Below are 23,629 nucleotides of genomic sequence, written 5' to 3'. Positions count from 1 at the left end.
TTAATTGGCAATCAAATGCCGCATTATAGGATCTGGAAACTTCTTTTGTGGTTGTGCACATGGACTGTCAGACGAAAAAAAATATCTGTCGGATCTTAAAATAAATCACAAGATTTTCTCGACGCACTGAATCCGAGTCTGTTTTCAAAATTGGGTAACAGATCGGGGCTCGGCCCTAACCACAAAAAAAAAAAAATGGATAAAATCTCTGTCAATTGAACGTTTTTGGAAGTTAGTGCCAAAGCGGAACCCGCTCGCCGAATTATGTTGACGGATTCGGCTTCAGCGGATCAAGATGCATGGGAATACATGTTTCGGACTTCTGAATTAAAAGAAAAGAGAGCAGACCATCAATACAGTTTTATTTTTAAAATTTGTTAAATGCAACCAAATCAAATGTAGGAAAATTTCGAACTTCGAAAACGGGGAAAGGAATTTTCGCTTACGGATCACCCTCTAAACAAAATTGGTTAGGTCCAATACCCAGAAAAATGTGATTTTGATTTATAGTGAAATGGAACACCCTTAACGGAATAATTCGTATAAACTAATTCAATTGCTTTTTATTTCAGTTGTACGCCAAAGGCGACTACACACCAAATCATATACGCTGGAGTGATGCCTACTATCCACAAACACCATTTGAAGCTTATCGCGGTATTTATGCCACAATGCCACCACGTCCGCCGGGCTTAGCCACATACGCCATGTCATCGACACGTAGTCAGGCCTATGACACACCCCACTATACGGGCGGCACTTCGGGCCCCTACAGTTGCCGTCAAACACCCATGTATCAGCCAATGTATAATCCGCTAGAGACCGATTCATATTTACCATCTTACGATATTGAATATCTAAATCATATGTATGTATTTGCCTCACCACTTTATCAAACTGTGTGGTCACCACCCGCCAGCTTGCGTAATAGCTCTTCGCATACGCCCCTCTTTGGTAGCGTACGTGATGCCGAATTGGATGGTGATGGTTGTGGTGGTGGTGGTAGTTATCATCGACACGTTTATCCACCAAATGATGAGACCTCATCACCAAATGCGAGTGCGGGTGGTGCATTTAGTTCGATACGCGATGCGGATACAGATGATTCAAATCAGATGCCAATTGGGCGTATGCAACATGTGTATGCGACAAATTGTGGTGAGAGTTCATCATCGCCGCAGGTGCAACATAGCAGTGATACAGATGCATTAGTGGAGGAGGCGCTCTTATTAGATGATGAGCAGCAACATGGGCATGGGCATATGATTGCGGCGGGCAGTAGTGATAGTTTGGTAGTGAATGGTGAAATTCATGAGGCAAGCGGTGCTGTTGGACAAGAAGGTGTTGGCGTTCAGCATTACTGTGATTTAAATGATGCTTAAATTTTGTTTGTCAAGTATACTAGATGGTGACATGCATGTATTGAAAATTAGTTGGTGATTTTTGAATGCGCTTGCATTTAGTAGTGGGGATGACAGATTATTTATGGATTATAGGCTATGACAGCCTCTGGAGTATGCTAAGAGCAAACGTTTTGAAGACGCTTATGATTAACTTTACAATACAATATACATATACATATATATATATATATATATACTTATACATAACATACTTATTTTAAGATTTATTAATATTAAAAGACTAGCTAAAACAGAAAAACAATGCAGGTGTTGAAAAATCAAAATTTAAAAGTTATTACTTGTTTTTATCATTTGGTGGCTTCAATGTAAAGAGCTTTTAATTACACTTTATATAATAGTTATATTGTATTATTACATTTATTTATGTATTGCGCATGTAAAATTCAAGTTTTCGAACGTATCGAAGATATTTGTATGCATGCAGAAATTGTTGTAATTTGTTCGAATATCGATTTTGAGAATTTCGAAGATATTATACATATGTATTCAGACATTGTTGTCATTTGATCAAATACTAGAAAATGTTAAATTAAAATTGCTTCTAAAGTTTAATGAAAATAATATTTGCGAATTGTGTGCGCTCTAAAGAGTAAATTTCAAAAATAATTTGCTATACGGCATCACTATCGATCTGCAAACTAAAAACCTTGGAAGGAGCTTAGCCAATATTGTTCGACATTTTTTTTAGCTCTTTGTTGTGCATTTATTTGCTAATATTTGTGATTTATTATTTAGAATACTCTATAAAATGTTAAATATTTTAAACTCCTTATTTTCGTTATTTGTTTCGACAATTGGCATTTCTTTTTCATGCATACCAAATATTTTAGGACTGAAAGCTATGCGATTTAGAAAATTTAAGTTTTCGAACTAAATATTTTGTTTATATTTTCGAGCAATTTGTTAGCGTAAAAAGTTTTAGCTCAAAGTGAACAATTTTGGTTAGTGTTGATCAATATTTTCAAATCTAAATGATGGATACATGGATTCATACCAGAGAACAGCAAAAATCGAACACAACAACGTTCGATTACATTCGGTAACATGATCGTGTTCAATGATCCAACTTGCTTAAACGAACATAATCAACATTGATTTAAAATCAACCAACTTATTGTATGCGTGAATATAATCAATTCAGGCATTTGCTCGTTTGCCTCAACAGCGATTACATCATCGGAATGAAAAGGCAAATATCCATGCTCCATGCGTCTGAATATTTGCATGATTCTTCTGCCCTTACGTCACGGTGACAAGCGACATATAAACATTGGTTACGATTCAAAACGATACTAATTCTCGTGTTGATTTTATTCTCCGCTTGCTTCGTTTGATCAATATCAATCGTACGCAAAACCTGTTCGGTCATTCGATCGCAATCATGCTAACGGAGTCTAGTAAAGACAGATGCTGAGTTTATTCAATTATGAGTTTATCCAAGTGTGAGTGTATTCAATTATGAGTTTAATCACATGATTGAATGTGAATGCAAGTTTTAGTGTTTGATTAAATCAAGAAAATTGTGATTTTTGCAGTTCTCTGATTCATACATGCATAACTTATTGAAATATATCTTTATAATTTCTAGTAGTCATAGCGTATATATTTTCGAGTTCTGTGCGAAAAGTGTTGTATTGTGTTTGTAAAACACCGATCTTCCTATTTTTAACTATCAAAAAACGTTTTAATCTGAACGCCTTGGATTTTAATGACACTATTTCGGCCACCAGTTCAAAAACTCCTTATATCAAATTTTAAAAAGTGTAGCTCAGAATTTGTTTGGTGAACATCTTTTCTTGGCATTTTCTCAAAAGCGCCCTGAATTTTTGAACTGGCAGCCGAGTTGCGTGGCCATTTAAATTTTTCCTATGTTTTTTTTATTCATATTGGAACCGAAATTTATAGAAATATATATTAATTTATTTTTATACAAGTTACATGATTCAGAATAATTTTTACTAAATTTTCGAAAATGCTTCGAACTCGAAAAAAAATACTGAAAAAACCAAGCTTCCTTTAACAATTTGGCCTCAAGCTTAATAAACCCCAAAGTTAAAAAAATCTTTGAAATCCCAATTATTCAAATTCCTAAAATTTAACGATGTTGCTTGAAATATGATTAAGTAATAGCTATGCTCTAAAATCAAATATTATAGCAACGGTAGTTCCGAAAATCTTTTTTGAAAAAATTAGCTAGCGGTGTTTTAACTTTTTTTGCACTTGAAAATGTAAATCTTGCTAGAGTTCGAATATGCATAGGAAAATAGGAATAGGAATTCTTGAAAGCTCAATATAAAAAAAATATGCTAATTTTGTCTTGAAACGTTAAACATCATTTTTAGATCTACATATGTATATTAGACTGGGTCGATTTATTAATCGATATAGTGCCATCGATTTTTCGATAGGATTTGGGCTCAGGAAAAAAAGTTCCACTATGCATACCCAAAAAAATAATTTTCGAGCCTGCGAAAAAAGAATGGCGAAAGAGTCAATTTTTCGACCAAAACACTCCCAAATATTTTTTTTTTTTCAAAAACTGTTATCGCCAACGTTTTTACAACAGTTTTTTGAAAAAAAAAAAAATTTTTGGGATTTGGGGAGTGTTTTGGTCGAAAAATTTACCCTTTCGCCATTTTTTTTTCGCTGGCTCGAAAATTATTTTTTTGGGTATACATAGTGGAACTTTTTTTCCTGAGCCCAAATCCTATCGAAAAATCGATGGCGCAATATTGGTTAACTTTCGTCCATACAAATCGACCCAGGTTAATGTACATGTTCAAAAAGTTTCATAAAATTCTAAGTAAAAATTTCGAATACGATTTTTATAGTTTTTTCCTAAAATTAATAATGTTTTTGTATGGATCTGTATACACAAAAGGCTTCATAAAATTTTAGTTAATATTTCAAAAATTTTAAAAACGCTTTGAATTTACGAGTATTTTTACTTAATTCATTTTTTGACCAACATGCCCGAAAAATTTCATAAAACTAAGTATAAATTTCAAAATTTTCATGAGGATTTTTAAAAACTTTTCGAACTTTTAAATTCTTTCGAAAACGGTTTTGAAATTTGTTAACACAGTTTTTATCCTATAAAACATAAATAATTTCAATAAACCAAAATAAAAAATAAAAAAACTACTAATAAAATTTAAAAATCATTCATGTTGTTATATGTTTACTCGCAGCTGTAATATTATTTTTTCCCTCCTACGTTTACTATACTCGTCGCTGAGCTATTTTATTTGGCAGAAGCTTAAACTACTACAAAATGCGTCGCACAGAAAATTCTCGAAAACAAGTACCCTCAAACGATTATCAAATGATTAAAATATGAAATAAATAAAATATATATTATGTAAAAGTAACGTTAGATTAAAATATTTTTAATAACGTATGTATGTAGTCGTAATTATTTATAAAAATTTTTATAAATTCGAAATTGAAAGAAAAAAAAGAAACAAATATTTGTACAATTTATTTCAATTTATATTTTTCGTAAATTTATATGCCACAAAATAATTTTAAAAGGAATACACAATAAAAGCAACAAAAATAAAAACTTGCATATACGTAAAAATATTTAACAAATATGTTAAGCTATTACAAAATTATAAGTAATTTTAAATACATACATATATAAATATATGTTACAACAAATCGATGCTGAGTGGAATATCACCTTATCTTGGTTTCCGTTTCTAAAACGCCCTATCTCAGAAAACGTTTGAATAACGCGCTATTTCAATATTTGTTTCAAAAACGCCCTGTTGCAGCGTATGTCAAAAAGTATTGAGTTTGAGCTCAGATAGGGCATTTTCTGAAATTGGACGTTATATAAACGTTTTTTGAGATAGGGCGTTTCCGAAACGGAAACGAAGATAGGGTGATATTCTACTCAGCAGTCGATATATACTTATGAAAAAGAAAAGAAATACAAAAAACTTTGCCAATCACGTTGAAGCAGCCTATGCAGAAAGCGCAAAAAAAGAAAAATGAAGCAATGCCTTAATTGTTCCATTTAGTAGAAGCAAATTTTAATTTTTTTTTTTGTTGCAAAACAAGGCACAAGTTAAACTTGTAAATTCAATAGAAAATAGAGATATTGCTAAATAAATAAAAAATTATCAAAATATATAAAAAATAAACACAATTCTAACTGCTTCTCAGACACGCTTACGTCACGCCGCATTTAAAGCGTTACTTCACCTCTTATGGCTATGTAACAAACTTATGCAAAAATCGTAACAAAAACAATGAACTCATAAGCTTCTAAAATATGTATAATCAACTTACATACATATATACACACATATGTAACAACATTAATGTCTAATTATAAGCTTTTAGTGAGATTTAATAGAAATTTTAACTCAAAAACTTAACGCTTAAAAAATATTACAGCTGCTGTTGCTACAAAATGTATGAACATACATGCATACATTCTTAATCGTTGCAGAGAGAATCAAAAATATGAGCTTAAGACTGCCGGCTTAGCACTTTTACAACTTTCAAAAGCAGTTACTTACAAACGTTAAATCGCTTGTTTTCCTACTAAATCTGAAACGCTTAGAGATAGATAAAAAAATAACACTCGGCAACTCTTACGATACATCTGATCCGAAAATACCACAGCTTATGGTGGATAGGTGCAGTGAAATATTCTATTGCTATTACCATTGGAGCGACAAAAACTGAAAAGTGAAATCTGCTTCACTGTCTATTGCCGAAATGTAAGGAATTTGAACGCTAAAATGGTTCACCTACTTCTAATTAGCCACGATCTTACTTACAATACCATCGTTTTTAGCGAAACCTAGTTAAAATTGCATGTATTCAGCACTGAAATTCTGTATAGCCGCTTCGGGGTTTTTCGTGAGGATCATCCTTTTAAGGTGGTTGGGGATGTTTTAATTGCCGTTCATGTAAGATAAGCTATCCTATTCATGTCTGACTGAACATTTTCTCATTTCTCTTACCAATTGAGGCCTCAAGCGAAGTCTTTCAAGATTACATTCAAGACCTTACATCTTGCTTTACACGGTATGGTGTGATTTTAGGTCTTCGTTGCTTTGTCACGCATGTCTGAACCAAAAAGTGAAACATGTAGTAGCAGACTTCATCCATTCCTTTATTCGGTATGGTGTGCTATCAGGTATACCCTACAACTTCGCCTTATAGGATTTAGGTCAGTATCGAAAGGGAGATTATTATGATTTGTTTGCTGCTTATTCAATAATTTAAAATTCCAGCTTTTTATTTTATGCCAGAGCTGCTCAGATGCATACAAAAATAAACAGAGGGTTTGTTCGTACGCCTTTCCGAAAAAAAAAAAAAATATGCAAACCAATTCTAAATATTCTCGCGGAATTTTGTTCTCGCGGATTTTTTTTTATTCCCGCGGAAAAATTCCTCCAATTCTTTTCTCCTAGACAGAAGAATAATTGGGCAATAGGATTTTCGAATTTTCGAAGTCAGCTGTTTTGTCAATTGAAATTTCGTTGCCCATTTCTTACATTGTTTAAAATATTTTAAAGTTTATTTATTGTTGTAAATTGGTTTGAAATTAAGAAATAAGGTATCAACAATGGACATTATCCCATTTCATGTGGTATTCACTGAAATGAGTAAGGAATTGGTGCCACAGCAACATCAACAGACAAGCATAAGAAGAAGAAGACGGCGGGATAACACAAATCCGCCGGAGTTGCCTGCCTTCATTCAGCAAAGCAATTTTCTGGTGGCCAAGTCCAGTTGAGTTCGCCTTTCGCCGTATGCCAAATTCTATTTAAACCTTAAAAAATCCTTACGGAATTTCTGGATGGCTGCATCAAATATACCAAGAGCTCTTCCGTTGCTTATGATATACTTTTGGACTTAAAATAAAGAATATTGTGGTTGTTGTATTAACAGTGAGAATACTGTGGTAGAATGTACATTGTTCAGAATAAGAGGAAAGGGAGAAGTGAAAAAACTCACAAGGAATTTTTATTTAGAATACGAGGAATGGCAGAAGGGAAAAAACTCGCACGGAATTTTTGTTTAGAATTGGGGTGATGTTCGCCAGCTTTTTAAGCTGCTGCGTTTGGTTTATATATCTCACTTAGAAGAAGCAAAATAACGCTTTCTCCATGCTAAAGTGTCAGCAGAAAGCACTGCGAGGGGACAGCATTAGAACTAGCTCCGTCACTACGATAGTTCTGCGCTAGTTCGAAAAAATGAGCGATTCTCTGCAGGGAAGCTATTTTAATTTTTTTGTAAATCAGCTTAATACCTCTTATAGATTTGTATGCCAGAAGTACTTCGTAGCACTGTTCCTTAGCATTTGAACGCTATGTTCGAAAGTGCTAAATCTTGCGTTTTAAATTCAACATGAACTACACATAATTCACTATTATTAGCTCATATCTGATTAGTCCCTTTTTACACGCGACCAGTACTTTTACGCATATTTGGGAGAAGAAAAAAGAATATATTTTCTGAATTGGTTAATACATTCATAATATGTAGAGTGTCTGTCATAGATGGGCTATTTCCATTACAACTCAAAATAAAAAAAATTAAAAATTTTAATGGCATTTTTTTCCATTTTCAGTCAAATCCATTAGACAAGGCGCGATGCAGTAAAAATGAGCTTAACCAAGATGTTTCTCATTTTTATGTACTAATCTTATATACCAGCTTAAGAAAATCTTAGTTCAACAAATATTTATTGCAACGAGCTTTTAAATGCATTCAAATGTTATTTAGCGCAAATGATAGTGTAGGGAAAATCTCTACTTCAAAACTAATGCGCTCCTTGTGCATTCGGAACCACTACTAGTTCGCCCTCTATCCCTTTTACATGCTTTTTACTGGCGAATTTAACATGGCGATGTCCTAGGGTGTGGAAATTGTCCCAGCTGCATTACCTTTTCCGAACTAGATACCAGAAGTAGTTGGTTTATTGGCACTATTTGGCAGGGTTGCGTGAATCTTTATCCCTTTTGATTTAAAATCCAACTTTAAATCAAAAATACTTTGAATTTTTTATTTGATTCCACGTCCAAATAAATAATTCTGTATTTGATTCTTCAGCCCAATAAATACAATTTTTATTTGTTATTGGATTTTCAGTCAAATGAAATATATGTACTTTTTACACCTTTCATGCAAATAGATATGTACATTAAGTTTGGTGCGAATCTCGAAATTGTTAGATCTTAAAGGAGAAGATATAGACCCACCGGTAAAAATACGGAAATGATCAGGATGATGATCTGTATTGATTTTGCCATGACCGTATGTCTGCTCGAACGCAAACTAGGCCCTCAATTTTGAGATATTTTAAGGAAATATTTTGTGCGGGTATGTCTCACTAGAACTGTATCAGCCGTATGAAGCCAAAAAACACAAGCAGGCCCTCAGTGAACTCCACCCCTCTCATTATGGTCCACCCCTGTTGAAACAGCAAGTTTCCTTAGACCCCCGTTAGAGGATATTGATGACATTTTGTGATCGGTCGCACCTATTGAATGGGGTGAAGCACTGCTACAACAACAACAACCGACCGGTTAGGGCCACTATAGCATATGTTCCTTGGCAAGCTCTCTGGCCTCGTCATAGGTTATCCCCCTAGTCATAAGTAGTTCAGGCGCTTACGTGCTCATTATGATAGATTGGCTAGGCTGATCAGGCATAAGTAAAAATAAGAGAAATTCTATTGGGCATGAGATTTTGCGAAGTTGTCGACTTTTAAAAAACAAGTACACGCCATTTTCGTACTACGCATAAAATCTCCTGTTTGTATATGGAACTGCCAAAATTAAATATCCTCTGTTGGTGTTGGTGTTAGAGCTTATAGTGTTTTTTGAGTAGACAAATATTTGAGAAGTAGAGCATAATGCAATTTCTGGCCCGAAATGAAATTTGATGTACAGATGATTGAGCTTTGCTATCCCCACAAAAAAAAAAAAAATAGTTGTTCTCAATTGATATATTTTGCAACATATCAGAATGCGATTCTGAAGTGTGCTCTACTTCTCTCTCAAAAACTGTGGGTCTCATTGAAAGGCGTTATATGGTGGGAGTTTTCGATGCTTCAATATAAAAAACTAAAGATTTTTTTAATAGTACAATAATGGCGGTTTCTTTTTTTTTTTTTTTTTTGAAGGTCGATAACTTCGCGAAATCGCAAACCCAAAACAGTTTTTCTCATTTTACCTTTATAATCGCATTTTCTGAGTTTTGAACGTTGCATCTACATATATTTGGTTTTAAAAATGTTCAAATGCAATGTGTCAGTTTAAGTGTAATCCAATTTGAGTGAAACTAAACACAGCTTATTTTAGACCATAATTTCCGCCCGGCAAACTTTATATTTGCAAAAAAAAAAAAAGGTGTATATTAACCTGGGTCGATTTCTATGGACGAAAGTTAACCGATATCGCGCCATCGATTTTTCGATAGGATTTGGGCTCAGGAAAAAAAGCTCCGCTACGCATACCCAAAAAAAATAATTTTCGAGCTAAAAAATATATTTTTTTTTTTTTTAAAAAACTGTTGTAAAAACGTTGGCGATGTTTTGGTGAGTGTTTTGGTCGAAAAATTTACCCTTTCCCCCTTTTTTTTCGCAGGCTTGAAAATAATTTTTTTTGGGTATGCTTAGTGGAACTTTTTTTTCCCAAGCCCAAATCCTATGGAAAAATCGATGGCGCGATATCGGTTAATACATCGACCCAGTCTAGTGTATATAATGAACGGCTTAATGAGTACGGATTTTATCGAGTTGCTCTCTCTCAATATATACTATCCTATAAAATAAAGCATGAGGCACGTATTTTAGGTCTTGAGCTTCAAAATAACCCCTGCTCCATTAGAAACTTGGCCCTGAATGAAAGAGGAATAGGGTACCGATGGGAGCTGTGACCAGAAGGGAGATCAGGTTACAGGAGGGAGGAAAAGGTCGTAGCTCGAATTTACATCCGAAACGTCACCGAGCATGGAGGTATGGTGGGAGCACCTACAACAACCACAGTCAACGTTTTGGGATAAAGCCGATGTGTAAGGCTAGACACCCAAAAGAATCAGGGCTGTCATAGAATCCAATTGTTGTCGGAATCGGATTTAAGAACGACAAAATAATTACTTTGGTGTCATGAAATGCAATATTATCGGTTTAATGTTCGAATTGGAATTAGTGTCGGTTTTAGGTGTCACCGAATCCGATAATATCGATTTTGCTATCGGAAACAATCCAATCAGTTAAATGCTGTTGGATTTAATTTTTTCCTAGTTGTATTTCTCTTGCAGTTGAGTATTTTCTAAAAATGTAAGTAAATAAAGGTTTATTTTATAAAAAAAAAAATGTAAATTTACATAAATTTTCATTCGTAATAGGGGAAAACATAAAAATTCAATTCAAAACAGTATTTTAACTGAATTTATGGAGAAACATCCAGATATTGCGAACGGCTTCACGAAGCACATCATCTAAAATCGTTGACACCATGCTTCTACCTACATTCAGAATCCTACGCTAGAATACTTGCCAACTGATCTTTGATAGTATCCTTCAGCTAAAAATCGTAACGTAGCTTCTAGTTGCAGCACGTGCAGAACTTTCGAGCCAGTTAAGCGTCCTTTAATGGTGTCAAATACCATTCGGATAGCCTCTTTGTTTATGCGATAGTATGCAATGTAACTGCAAATACACTATAAATATTTAGAAACCCACATTAAGAAATATTTTTAATTACGCTGTCTCTGGCAACTTAAATGGATTGCTGCGATCTCTAAAAATTTTCCTTTTAACCCTCTTGCATCTTTCTTCTTCCAATAATATAAATGCTACAACTGCTGATGCCATTTTGATGTCAATAAATTTGTTTATTTCTGTTTAAATGGACAAAACAAGTATTTTATAAAATTTTGCCAAAAAAATTAACATCAAAATTGCCGGTGCATAAATACGGTTTATGACACCAATTTAAATCAATATTGGTTTGTAATTCCGACAAACGCAAAACCGACTTGGATTCCATGACAGCCCTGAATGAGAAGTATCTTTGATTTGGATGCCGAATCAAATAAAAAATAAAAAGAATTTTTGATTTGGCTGAAGAATCAAATAAATAAAAAATAAAAAAAATGTGTAGGCTAGTCTGAAATCATAATAAATAAAAATTATTGAACTGATCGCAAAAAAACCAACAAAAAATATTTTTTATTTGGATGTTGAATCAAATAAAAAATAAAAAGTATTTTTGATTTGGCTGGCGATTCAAATAAAAAATATCTTTGATTTGAAAAAACTTTCAAATAAAAAATACATTTTATTTTTGGATTCGTAATTCATTCATATCAAAATCACGAACCCTGCTATTTGGATAGTTCCGAACTAGTGGAAAAGTTTACATCTTAGATCTAGTTCTTATGTTGGTACTATTTCATTGTTACCGCACCGGACCAAAATTCTGCATGTTGCTTCTCGTACGATTTTATCCCGTTTTTCAATAGTTCCGAACCAGTGGGGTAAGCTTGCAAGTGTAGCGAAAGAATGCATACTCATAGTCAAACATATGTAAAGCTGTCGACTTAAGAGCTAGAGAAAATCTAGTTACTATAGCACTAATACCTTTTTGGCACCTTAGGTCTAATAATGAACCATAGATTTGTAACACTAGTTAGTCTGAGATCCCATTAACATTTTTTTTAACAGGTTCTGCATGATAGTGAAAACTGCCCATCTATGACGCATATGTATGCATGTGTGGTAGTGATTTTTCCAGCACTCATTCTCTATGTTCTTACTTATTTTTAATACAATTGTACATACATATAGATATGTATTTATTAATTAAGTATTTAAAATTAATATTATTTAAAAAGCAAATATTGTAAAATCAAATGAAATCAAATTATTCACAAAAACAAAAAAACAAAATAATATTGTATGGATGATATATTAGTAAGCATATTATAATACATACATACATATACAACAAAAGGAAATATTTAAAGTATTTTAAAAAATATTTTACGCATAAAAAAGGAATATGAATTCAAAAAAAAAACAATTAACCTTATGAATATTATAAATAAATTTAAAATGTATCTTATATGCAATTATTTAAACAATAATTAATGAAATAAAAATAAAGTGAATTTTCGAATAAAAAAATGAAACCAAAAATATGTGTAATAGAGATCTTGATAATCAGGGTTTCGAATAATCGACTAGTCGATTAACCAAGGTTGTTTAGTTAAAAAAAATCGAGTATCACTAATCGATTATCTGTTTGCATTCGATCAATAACGGATTAGATCACTCGAATAGTCGTTTGTGAAGTTTTCCCCCATGACTTTTGCAATTCATAATGGCATTCTGGAGTTATTGTAAGTTTTCTGCAGCTCACACATTTTGCACTTTGCTTCTTTGGCATGCTCGTGACAAGAGAAGAAATTTCATACTGTTTTCGAAACCCCATTTTGCAGCAAACAATTCAGTTTTTGTTACTTTTTTTTGATAAAAGATCGAATTTATGATATTTTATTTTTTAACGACAAACAAAATATTTTTTGAAACTGTCAATATCCGAACTATGACAGTTAGTCGATGTTGAAATCGAATACTAGCTATCATCCGGTGGCAAAATCCTGAGCCAGATAAATAATTTTGCATGTAAATGCAACAACATCGATTTGAGCCAGATAAATCCAGATAGAAGTCTGGTTCAATTTGTGAGCCAGATAATTTGTTAATTACTTCTTTTTAGTTTGGCAACGCTGCCTTTAATAAACCTACTTTTTCAAAAATAGATGTCGCTGCTTAGCCTTTCGCCGTATGAGTTAAATGAAAAACAGCGGCGACATCTGCCTATCACATTTCACGTGTGCGAAAATATCACGACATCTGCTTCTCAATTCTCAATGATCCAGAGCATTCCCGTGAGAATTGAGCGTAAGCCGGAGCTGTAAAACTCACTGAAAGACGGCAAATAGCTAATCAATTTTCAATCAGTGCAAAAGTTGCTACCATTGTGAATGATAACTAAGTGTGATATCTTCTGCATAGACGTCAAAATTCCAAAGTGATTGGATCACCTGATTTGTAATTGACTATCGCTGTCTCATTCTGTATCTCTTTCTATCAGCCGCCATATTGAACACCCTATCAAAACGCTAAAAAGTAGCCCTATTGAACATCCTGTCAGGCAGTTGCCAGATAAGATATCACACTTAGTCATCATTCACAATGGTTGATTAGTCGAATAATCGATTGTAATTAATAATGAATAAAATTCATGCAAACGGTTTAATCTCGTTAGCAAACAGCGATTTTTCTAACCGATAGCTGAGTTGTAACAAGAAAGCATAGCTGGGGAATAATGATTAGTAATCCTAATGATTAATAATTGGATTAGAAACTTTTATTTTGCAGAATAATTGATTAATTAGGATTAGTTGGCTATACTAATCGATTACTTTTTGATTAGATTAGAACTAATCAAAAATCTAATCGCGATTAGTGACGATTAGCATATCTAATCAAAACTAATAAAAACTAATCAAAAAAACATTCTATTAGATTTCTCGATTAGTTTTGATTAGGTTTGATTAGATCAACTACTTTGAAATATTAAAAAAAAAAAATTTATTTATTTTTGCTTATATTTAAGAATTCATGAGCATAACACCGGCTATAATAATTGAATTTCAATTATTATGTTTTCTTTCATTTATTTTTGTATATACACCAAACGGGTCAAACGGGTTCAAAGAAGTGGCTAGCAGTCATCTATATGCGTATTTGAACTACCTAACACCAGGTCCTGAAATTTGGAATAAATATGGTGCACTAAAGGAAGCGTGTCTAGCGTTCAATACCCCGCTTACGTCATCAGAGCCCGTCGAAAGGCTGTTTTCATTTGTTGTAATAGTCAATACCCCCAGACGGAATTCATTGTCTGAATTTTCTTTTGAAAAGTTGGTAGTAATGAAGTCGAATATAAACTTTTTGTGATACATATGTAATATAAATCAGCATATATTTAAAGCGTCGAGAATCTCATGTTTTTTTTTCAGAACGTGCCTTTAATTTTTATACTACAATTAGTATGAGAAAAAGTGGAGATAGACCCACCAATAAGTGTACCGAAATGACCAGGGCTATAAGCCGAAGACAATCCCTTCCTTACTTGTTTAATAAGGTTTATGTTTACAGTGAAATTTTGAATAAAAGTTCTTTTTAAGTTTTCTACTTTATGAATAAAACGAAAAAAACAACAAAAATATTTCAAAATAGTTTATCTAATCAAATCTAATCAAAATTAATCGACAAATCTAATCGATTTTTTTTTCATTAGTTTTGATTAGTTTTGATTAGATATGCTAATCGTCGCTAATCGCCATTAGATTTTTGATTAGTTCTAATCTAATCAATTAGTAATCTAAAATATTAAAGAATCAAAAAAAACTAATGATTAGATTATTTTATTTTTCTAATCGTAATGATTTCTAATTCTAATCGAAGTTCCCCAGCTCTGCAAGAAAGTATATATAATCCTGCAGGAAGTTTTTAAATTTACTTGTTAAACTATGCGAAAAGTTCAGGTAAGTTTAAAGTGATTGTGAACCAAAGAACCTTAATAAGTGCTTACTTGGCATTTACAAACTATGTCTGTTTGTTACAACGAAGTGAAAGCTTTCCTATACATACTTTCATATTAGCGCCTTTCTTTAGATTACCAAATTCTAGAAACAGTTTTATGAGCAAGTGAACGATTTGACCGAGAGTTATATTGTAGGAGATTTTGAACCTATCTGGATCCCTTTTTGTGTAACATCTCCGCAACTGGACCTTTTGTTTGGAATACGCCATGTACAATCAGATTTTGGACACATCTAGCGAGCGTAGTTTGGCTGATATCTGCAAAATCAGATGAGATACAGAAGCAAAGGACACCGCTAGTTGCAAAGATTATTAGAGCCTTTTCTATGAAACTCATAACGCACAAAAAAATTGTCACCTCAACTTGGTGGCCATTTCGGTTCATATCTCCAAAATATTTTAAAATATAGGATTTTCGTATTTAATGCCTTTTTTATAAAAAAAAGTTGGTAAGTTATTGAAATATCATTTTAAAAAATGTCGTGTGCTTCTGAAAACAAGTTTGCAAAATTTCTGGAAGATGAAGGAAAATGTTACAATTTTTATTGTTATATCGTCCTAATGACTTGTAAGATCGCGGGTTCGAACCGAGATCAAGGCCTAACAATAATTATTTTATCTTTATTATTTTTATGACAAATTTTTTCTCAAATGAAAAAATTTTAAATCCATATGGATCAATTTGTTGTTGCATTTGCATGTTAAATTTCTATCCGTATCTGGATCATGCTTCATTGGAACGGGAGGAATATCAGCAAAGTAATCGTGATTTAAGGCCACGGTACAATCAAAATTTTCATATAGATGCTTGCTAACATATTTTTCGTCGTATTTATTTGTTATATTGCAGTATTTAATAGCGGAAAATGTTAGAAAAGTTACCAACGAGTGGGAAAAATAATTCCACTTGAAAAGTGTGCCAACACCCTTAGCCAAAGCAAATGTCAAATTCTTGTTGTTGTTGTTGTTGTTGTAGCGATAAGGTTGCTCCCCGAAGGCTTTGGTGAGTGTTATCGATGTGATGGTCCTTTGCCGGATACAAATCCGTTACGCTCCGGTACCATAGCACCATTAAGGTGCTAGCCCGACCATCTCGGGAACGATTTATGTGGCCACATTAAACCTTCAGGCCATTCCCTCCCTCACTACCCCCAAGTTCCCTGAGGAACTATTTGAAAAATGTCATTGTGCCGCGGCCTTTATGCATGATGGGTTGTTTGCACACATTTTTATGGAGAACGACAGATCGCGCGACACTGGCGGCAACTGGTATGAAAAGGAGCCAACTCTCAAATTTTGTTGCAAGCAAAGCATCAAAATTTGAGAGTTGGCTCCTTTTCATAGCAGATGGCGCCAGTGTCGCGCGATCTGTCGTTCTCCATAAAAATGTGTGCAAACAACCCATCATGCATAAAGGCCGCGGCACAATGACATTTTTCATATAGATGCGTTTAACACAAGCTTATGCATTCCAATAACATCGCCACAATCAACCAGGATGTTGCGTTTGTAAATATGAAGGAACTTCAAACTTGGAAATTGCAGTTTATAAAGCCTTGCCCATTCACATACAAAATTTCGCGAAGCACTGTTATATACATTCTCCCTATACCACAAAAATACTTGCTAACATATTTTGTGTCGTATTCGATTATTATATTGCAGTTTTTAACCAACCAGTGGGAAAAATAATTTCACTTGGAAACTGTGCCAACACCTTTAGCCAAATCAAATGTCAAATTCTTCTTCTTATGGTTTGCTTGCAACAAAATTTGGGAGTTGGCTACTTTTCAATATTAGATGTCGCCAGTGTCGCTCATTCTACCGTTCTCTATAAAAATACATCCAATCTATTCATAATGCATAAGCTTGTGTTAAGGTTCATTATGTTAAGGTTCATATTAACGAATACGACTAAATTACTTTCATATTTATTTTAAATAAAAAAGAAAAAGAGAAAAACAATGAGCCCCATTCCTTGGAAATATTTTAATACGAAATATCAGCATAGAAAAGAAGGTTTTTAATAAGTTTTTCGAACTCGCGAAAATTGTTTTGGTGGAAGAAACATGGATCGATGTATGCAAAGCAAGGGAATATAGCCCGCACGTTTGTTCAGAACATTTTGACAAAACATACACTTTTGCCAATTGCTTCCTCAAAGGCGGTCTTTATAAACTGACACCGCAATTTCTTGATAAATTGGGTACAGGTCCACATTTTTTATTTATTGTATAATTCAAGCGTTGCGCTTTTGGGGGGAATTGTTAATCATTTTTTAGGGAGAACATTACCCTGCAGCTCTCCAGGTTAACCACTAGTTATTAGAGTGTTTTTTCCCGTTGTACCAGGGGTCATCTTGGGGCAGCCTCGCCTATACACATTCTGTGTCCTTTCAGCATTGACATGGATGTGGCGTTCCACAAACGTAACAAAGTATACACGTACCACTCACTGCAGATTTTGGAGGTACACTTTTTCTCAACATTCCCTGAGAAATATTCACTGTAGGGGCATGATAATTGGGCCATGCTGGAACAACAGGATATTTCGTGTATTTTTTTTTTCTGTCTAGGGGTCAAGCTGCCATAAAGATATGAGCCATTAACCAATGTATGAGTCATTATCCATTATTTTTCAATAAAATTGCATATTTTACTGTATTCTCAATCGATATGTATGCACATAAATCGTGCTAAAGCATATTATTATTGTCTCAGATGACCATTGCGTTTTCATCCTAAAGGAAGTTCCCATCCGGAGAAACCACAATTTCGCCTTAAACAGTAACGGTATGGCAACGCTTATGGCAACGCTTATGGCAAAACAACAAGTATTATAAAACTTCACAAATCCCCAAATACGTCAAAAAATTTTGAGTGGAACTACTTTCTTTTTATATCATGCCCTACAGTGGATATTTCTCAAGGCATGTTGAGAAAAAGTGCACCTCTATGTCAATGCTAAAAAGGGCACAGAATGTGTACAGGCGCGGCTGCCCCAAGATGACCCCTGGTACAAGGGGCAAAAACACCCTCATAACTAGTGGCTAACCTGCAGAGCTACAGGGTAATGTTCTCCCTACAAAATGGTTTAACAATTCCCTCCTAAAGCGCAACGCCAAGCGTGTAGCCAATTTATCAAGAACTTGCGGTGTCGGTTTATAAGGACCTCCTTTGAGCAAGCAATTGCCAAACGTGTATGTTTTCTCAAAATGTTCTGAGCAAACGTACGAACACTTAAGAAGGCTATATTCTCTTGCTTTGCATACTTCGATGCATGTTTCTTCCACCAAAACAATTTTTAACTTATGTAAAATTTTCTTATCAAGGCTGATATTTCGTATTAAAATATTCCCAAGGCATGGAGTTCATTTTTTTTTCTTTTTTATTTAAAATATTCGCTAATATGAAATCCATCAAAATTAGAAAAATTCGTAACATTTTTCAATCTGGTAGCTTGTTTTTGATGAAATTGTTATTGTCCCCGCAAAAGTCAAAAAGTCAAGTGGCTAACGTCACGCTAAATGGAACTACCTCCATTTTTTGTATCATGGGTGTATGTGTGCAAGCTATATTCCAAAAAACAATAAAAAACAAAATATAATCTAGTTTGTTAAAAGCAAAGGATCAGTTTGTATTTCGTTACGTTTTTTTTTGACATCTGGTTGTTTTTTCTTAATTTTTTCTGACAAATCAAAATTTAGTTTGAAAATTTTGTGCATAGAAACACAACTAAAATGAACTTTCGTATGAAATAAGTTACCTTCCAGAGCGCGAAATAACTTTTCCCTGTTATTTGCATTGTTTTTGTTGTGAAAGAGTTAATGAAAAATTTATTTTAAATTTAATTTAAAACATAAACAAACACATGTCAAATTATTTTATTTTGTGGACACTATTGGTGTCTCTTTCGATTGTTGGAAATTGTTTTATTAATTTTATTTTCCAATAAAGTTTCGTTATACTAATTTCACACAGACGGCTTATTGAATAATAAAGGCAATTTTCTACATTAAGACGCTTATTGAGCTCAATCTTCCCTACAAAATTCGAATCTATTATTATTTCATTAGTAGCTAATCGACAATGCAACTCTGTTGGCAGCGTTCCGCTTCCGTTTCCGCTTTTTAGTTTTCAAAGCAAATGTCATTGTCTGCATGGCGGAACGATACAAGGTGGCCGCATCGAACAGCTGATTATAACCTTTTTTATTTGATTTGATACATCAACTGCCGGCGCAGTACGATTTTGACATTTGTCCATCGAATTTACAAGTACATGGAATTTTTTTTGTTTGTAGGTATGTCACCATGCTCCCACCTTGTATCGTTCCGCCATGATTGTCTGTCTCATCTTTCATACTAATCGAGCAGTTACTTCTGTGTGAAAGCAAAAAAATTACGATTTCATTAGCAGGTGAAATGAGATCATTAAGTTTCTGTGTGAAAACAGTATTAGTTTTTTTAGCTTGGAATCCCAGCAAAAATAAAGTAGTGTCATATAGGGATTATGTGACGAAGCTATTAGAGTGTCAAGTACAAGGCGCTGTATCATGGGGGAACTATACAAGCTGGCAGCATAGGACAGCTGATTTGTACTTTTTTTATTTGATTTGATACATCAACTTCCGGCGCTATACGATTTTGACATTTGTCCATCGAATTTACAAAAACAAAGTACATGGAAGTTTTATTTATGTTTGTAGGTATTATGTCCCCATGCAAGGCGAATCTATACCAGGCGGTGTCAAAGCGAATTCAGTCAATTCGCCGTGCAGATGAATGTTAAGTCAAAAGAAAATTTTCATTGATTTCCATTAACTGACATTTTGTTGTACAAGGCTTTGTATGGAAAATTATCGAGAAGAAGCAATCAGCTGATGGGATAACACCACCTGTAATGAATTCGCCTTGGTCCCCATGTTGGCGATTATATGGTTCCGTCATGCGCTATATGGATAATAATCAAGAAGAAGCACTCAGCTGTTGGGATAACAGCACCGGTACTGAATTCGCCTTGGACGGAGCTTTAAATGAGTTCAAGCATGCACAACATCGGGCGGATAAAAAACACGGTATAATTTAATTTTAAAAAGAAAAAATAAACAAATATTTGCGAGCTTTTGAATTAAATATAAAGAAAATTATAACGTAGTGAGTTTAATTGAATTAGTGCAAAGATATGTCGGCAAGCATATGTGTATGAAAATTTAGACGAAGTTTTTATGAACATGCACACCTGCGTTTGCATTAAATATGTGGAAATGCACGTGCACAGCTTGCTAAAGTCAGTGGATGTGAAATTTAAGTAAAAAGCAATTAAAGTGGAAAAAAAAGAAAAGTGGTTGTGATAAAAAAATACAAATATTAATATATTTTAAGCTAAGTGTGTGAACAAAAATAATATAGAGAGCTTTAAAAGGGGCAATTAAAATAAATACCTCGAAGTGAGTGCTGTTTACCTATTTATATTTTCATACATGATTCAATTACTAGATTGGCGGAACGATACAAGCTGCAGCATGGTGACATACCCTCAAACATAAATAAAAGTTCCATGTTCTTTGTTTTTGTAAATTCGATGGACAAATGTCAAACTCGTACTGCGCCGGACGTTGATGTATAAAATCAACTAAAAAAAGTGGTAACGTTTTACAAGACGATGCAGCACCTAATTTTTATCAAAGGTGGTATCAAAAGACGTGTCTCGACCTCCGTTTTTAGAATCCAAAAGCGAAAATTTAAATTTTTATATCTGTTCCTGTTCTGGTTTTTGCCAGATTTGTTGTACACACACACACTAATGCAGAAAGGTGTTCTACGAGCATTTAGTTTTGATCCCGAAACCGGTGTCGGACTCACGTAGGGTAATTTCCTATAAGCCCGGCCGAAAACGCAAGAAGTTGTTCTATGCAAAAAAACTATGCATCGGACCCCATATTTCGGACCCTCTCTGGGTCATTTTACGGTTTTTTGTGAATAATTTTCGAGAGAAATAAAATCTTTTGATACCTCCTTTGATAATTTTGGTGAAAATTAGGTGGTGCACCGTCTTGTAAAACGTAACCAAAAAAGTTTATAATCAGCTATCCAGTGCTGCCACCTTGTATCGATCCGCCATGATTACTAGAGGTTTGTTCTCTAATAAAAGCAGAGCTTTGACACTCCTAAGTTTGAAAATCAGTACGGGCTTTTCTTTTTTGGGGATTTGGGATTAATGGCAGGGTTCTATGACCATAGCGCCAGGTACATTGTGAATTCATATAAGTGGCGAATTTTTGATAAAAACGTTCATAATAATAAACAGCCTCGATCACCTGTTTAATCGCTGTTCGATTACTTAAATCATTTCCTCAATAATGTTTTTCAAAGATATTTCTAGACGCCTGGTATATGGCATTATTTACATATTTTAAAATGTTTGCCTAACTGGCTGCTAAGATTTTATCTATTAACTAGATTTTAGAAATGAATATTATATATATTTTCTGTAAACACATTTAAAAGAAAAGCTGATTTGAAACACAAATGGGTAATTAATAGCACTTCAACGTAATAACTGCTAGCAAAAAACAAACCTTTCTTCCATTCCCTGGCAATTCGCGACAGCCATTCTCTCTATCAACTATTATTACACTAGGTACGGCAATGGAGGAATTGAAAAATTTTTCACTTGTATAAATTCACAATGGCCAGGTACAAAATCAAAATGTTATTTCTAGATTGTCGTTTCATTCCACATGTTCTTCCGTTATTCACAATAGCCCCGTTATTCACAGTAGCTGCGTTATTCAATAATAATTAAATTCCGTTATTTCAAGAAATGCGAATTTTTTGGGTTTTAAATGGCACTACGCCAGGCACAAAATCAATAGTAATTTGGTTTTTAAATGGCACCATGCCAGGCATACAAACAATAGTAATTTCGTTTTTATATGGCGCCACGCCAGTTTTTAAACTTCAATATGAATTCACTGATTCCTGTTAGGAATGCAAACCACCACCCTGACTCCAGGTTGCATCGCCAATCTCCGCCAAAACGCCAGAAGGAAGCACAATGCCAACCTTGAGGCCTAATTAAATTTTCAGCTCAACCGAAAAAGCCCAAAAATTGCAGCTGAGCCGAGGATGACACTGCACGACCACTCCGACGCACAGACTATAACGGAATGAGATCAGGACGGGACAAAGGAAGAAAAATAAGGAATAAATAGAATTACCGTTTATGTGTTTGTTGTAATTTTGATTATTTTGTGTGCCCAGGAAAAAAATTGTGTACATAAGTGTTTTGCCCGGATATAGTTTTGGTCTCCAAACCGGTGTTGGACCCACGCAGGGTATGTTTTATGAGCGCGGCCGAAGGCCGCCAATGCAAAAAGGTGTTCTGCGCAAAAATACTATGGATCCCATCCCCGCCTTCGGAGCACTCCGGGGTATTTCGTTAATATTTGTTGAGCGAGCTAAAATTTGTATCCCCCCTTGGGGTATTGTTATCGAGGTAAATACGCGTCTTTTAACACCTCTCTCGATATTTTTGGACGCGTATTAGCAGTGTTATGCTGTCGTATAGAATTACCGCGTTGGCCGCCTTCGGCCGCGAATTAAACAAATAACGCTGGGCGGGTCCAACACCGGTTTGAGGATCAAAATCAAATGCGCGCAAAAAACCTTTCTGCATTGGTGTGTGTGTGTGTACAACATATCTGGCAAAATACAAAAACCACATGAAAATTCGAACCGATTTTTTGCTTATATCTTTTGACAGAAATAACAAGTAAGGAAGGCTAAGTTCGCGTGTAACCGAACATTACATACCCAGCTGAGAGCTTTGGTGACAAAATAAGGGAAAATTATCATGTCGGCAAATGATTCTAGGGTAGCCCTGGAATGTGTTTGTATGACATGGGTATCAAATAGAAGATATTAAAGAGTATTTTAAAAGGGAGTGGGCCATAGTTCTATAGGTGGACGCCATTTCGGGATATCGCCATAAAGTTGCACGAGGGGTGACTCTAGAATGTGTTTGTATCATATGGGTATGAAATGAAAGGTGGTAATAGGTATTTTAAAAGGGAGTGACCCTTAGTTGTATATATGAAGGCGTTTTCGAGATATCGACCAAAATGTGGACCAGGGTGACCCAGAACATAATCTGTCGGGTACCGCTAATTTATTTATATAGGTAATACCACGAACAATATTCCTTCTAAGATTCCAAGGGCTTTTGATTTCGCCCTGCAGAACTTTTTCATTTTCTTCTACTTAATATGATAGGTGTCACACCCATTTTACAAAGTTTTTTCTAAAGTTATTTTTGCGTCAATACCATGTTTCATCCCTTTTCTCATATTTGGTATAGAATTATAGCATTTTTTATTTTTACGTAATTTTCGATATCGAAAAAGTGGGCGTGGTCATAGTCGGATTTCGCCCATTTTTTGTACCAAGATAAAGTGAGTTCGGATAAGTAAGTGAACTAAGTTTAGTAAATATATATCGGTTTTTGCTCAAGTTATCGTGTTAACGGCCGAGCGGAAGGACAGACGGTCG

The 23,629-nt window shown here is 34.3% G+C and overlaps 2 protein-coding genes across 6 annotated transcripts in view; both read left to right on the top strand.

The window, feature by feature from the left end:
* Positions 1–12,600, top strand: part of bin3 (bicoid-interacting protein 3) — a 305,604-nt gene extending 293,004 nt beyond the window's left edge. For all 5 annotated transcript variants that reach the window (XM_067771262.1, XM_067771261.1, XM_067771260.1 and 2 more), the window contains exon 12: positions 573–12,600. In XM_067771262.1, coding sequence (XP_067627363.1) covers positions 573–1,382 — 810 coding nt within the window. In that variant the 3' untranslated portion in view covers positions 1,383–12,600. The remainder of the gene's footprint in view (positions 1–572) is intronic.
* Positions 12,601–20,112: 7,512 nt separating this feature from the next.
* Positions 20,113–23,629, top strand: part of LOC137243471 (phospholipase D1-like) — a 636,022-nt gene continuing 632,505 nt past the window's right edge. Inside the window, exon 1 of the mRNA XM_067771257.1 lies at positions 20,113–20,526. The gene's annotated coding sequence lies outside the window, so the exon portion shown is untranslated. The remainder of the gene's footprint in view (positions 20,527–23,629) is intronic.

The sequence above is a fragment of the Eurosta solidaginis genome, chromosome 3 (genome assembly GCF_040869045.1).
Source record: "Eurosta solidaginis isolate ZX-2024a chromosome 3, ASM4086904v1, whole genome shotgun sequence".
NCBI lineage: Eukaryota > Metazoa > Arthropoda > Insecta > Diptera > Tephritidae > Eurosta > Eurosta solidaginis.
This window is presented reverse-complemented; position numbering and strand designations above follow the sequence as displayed.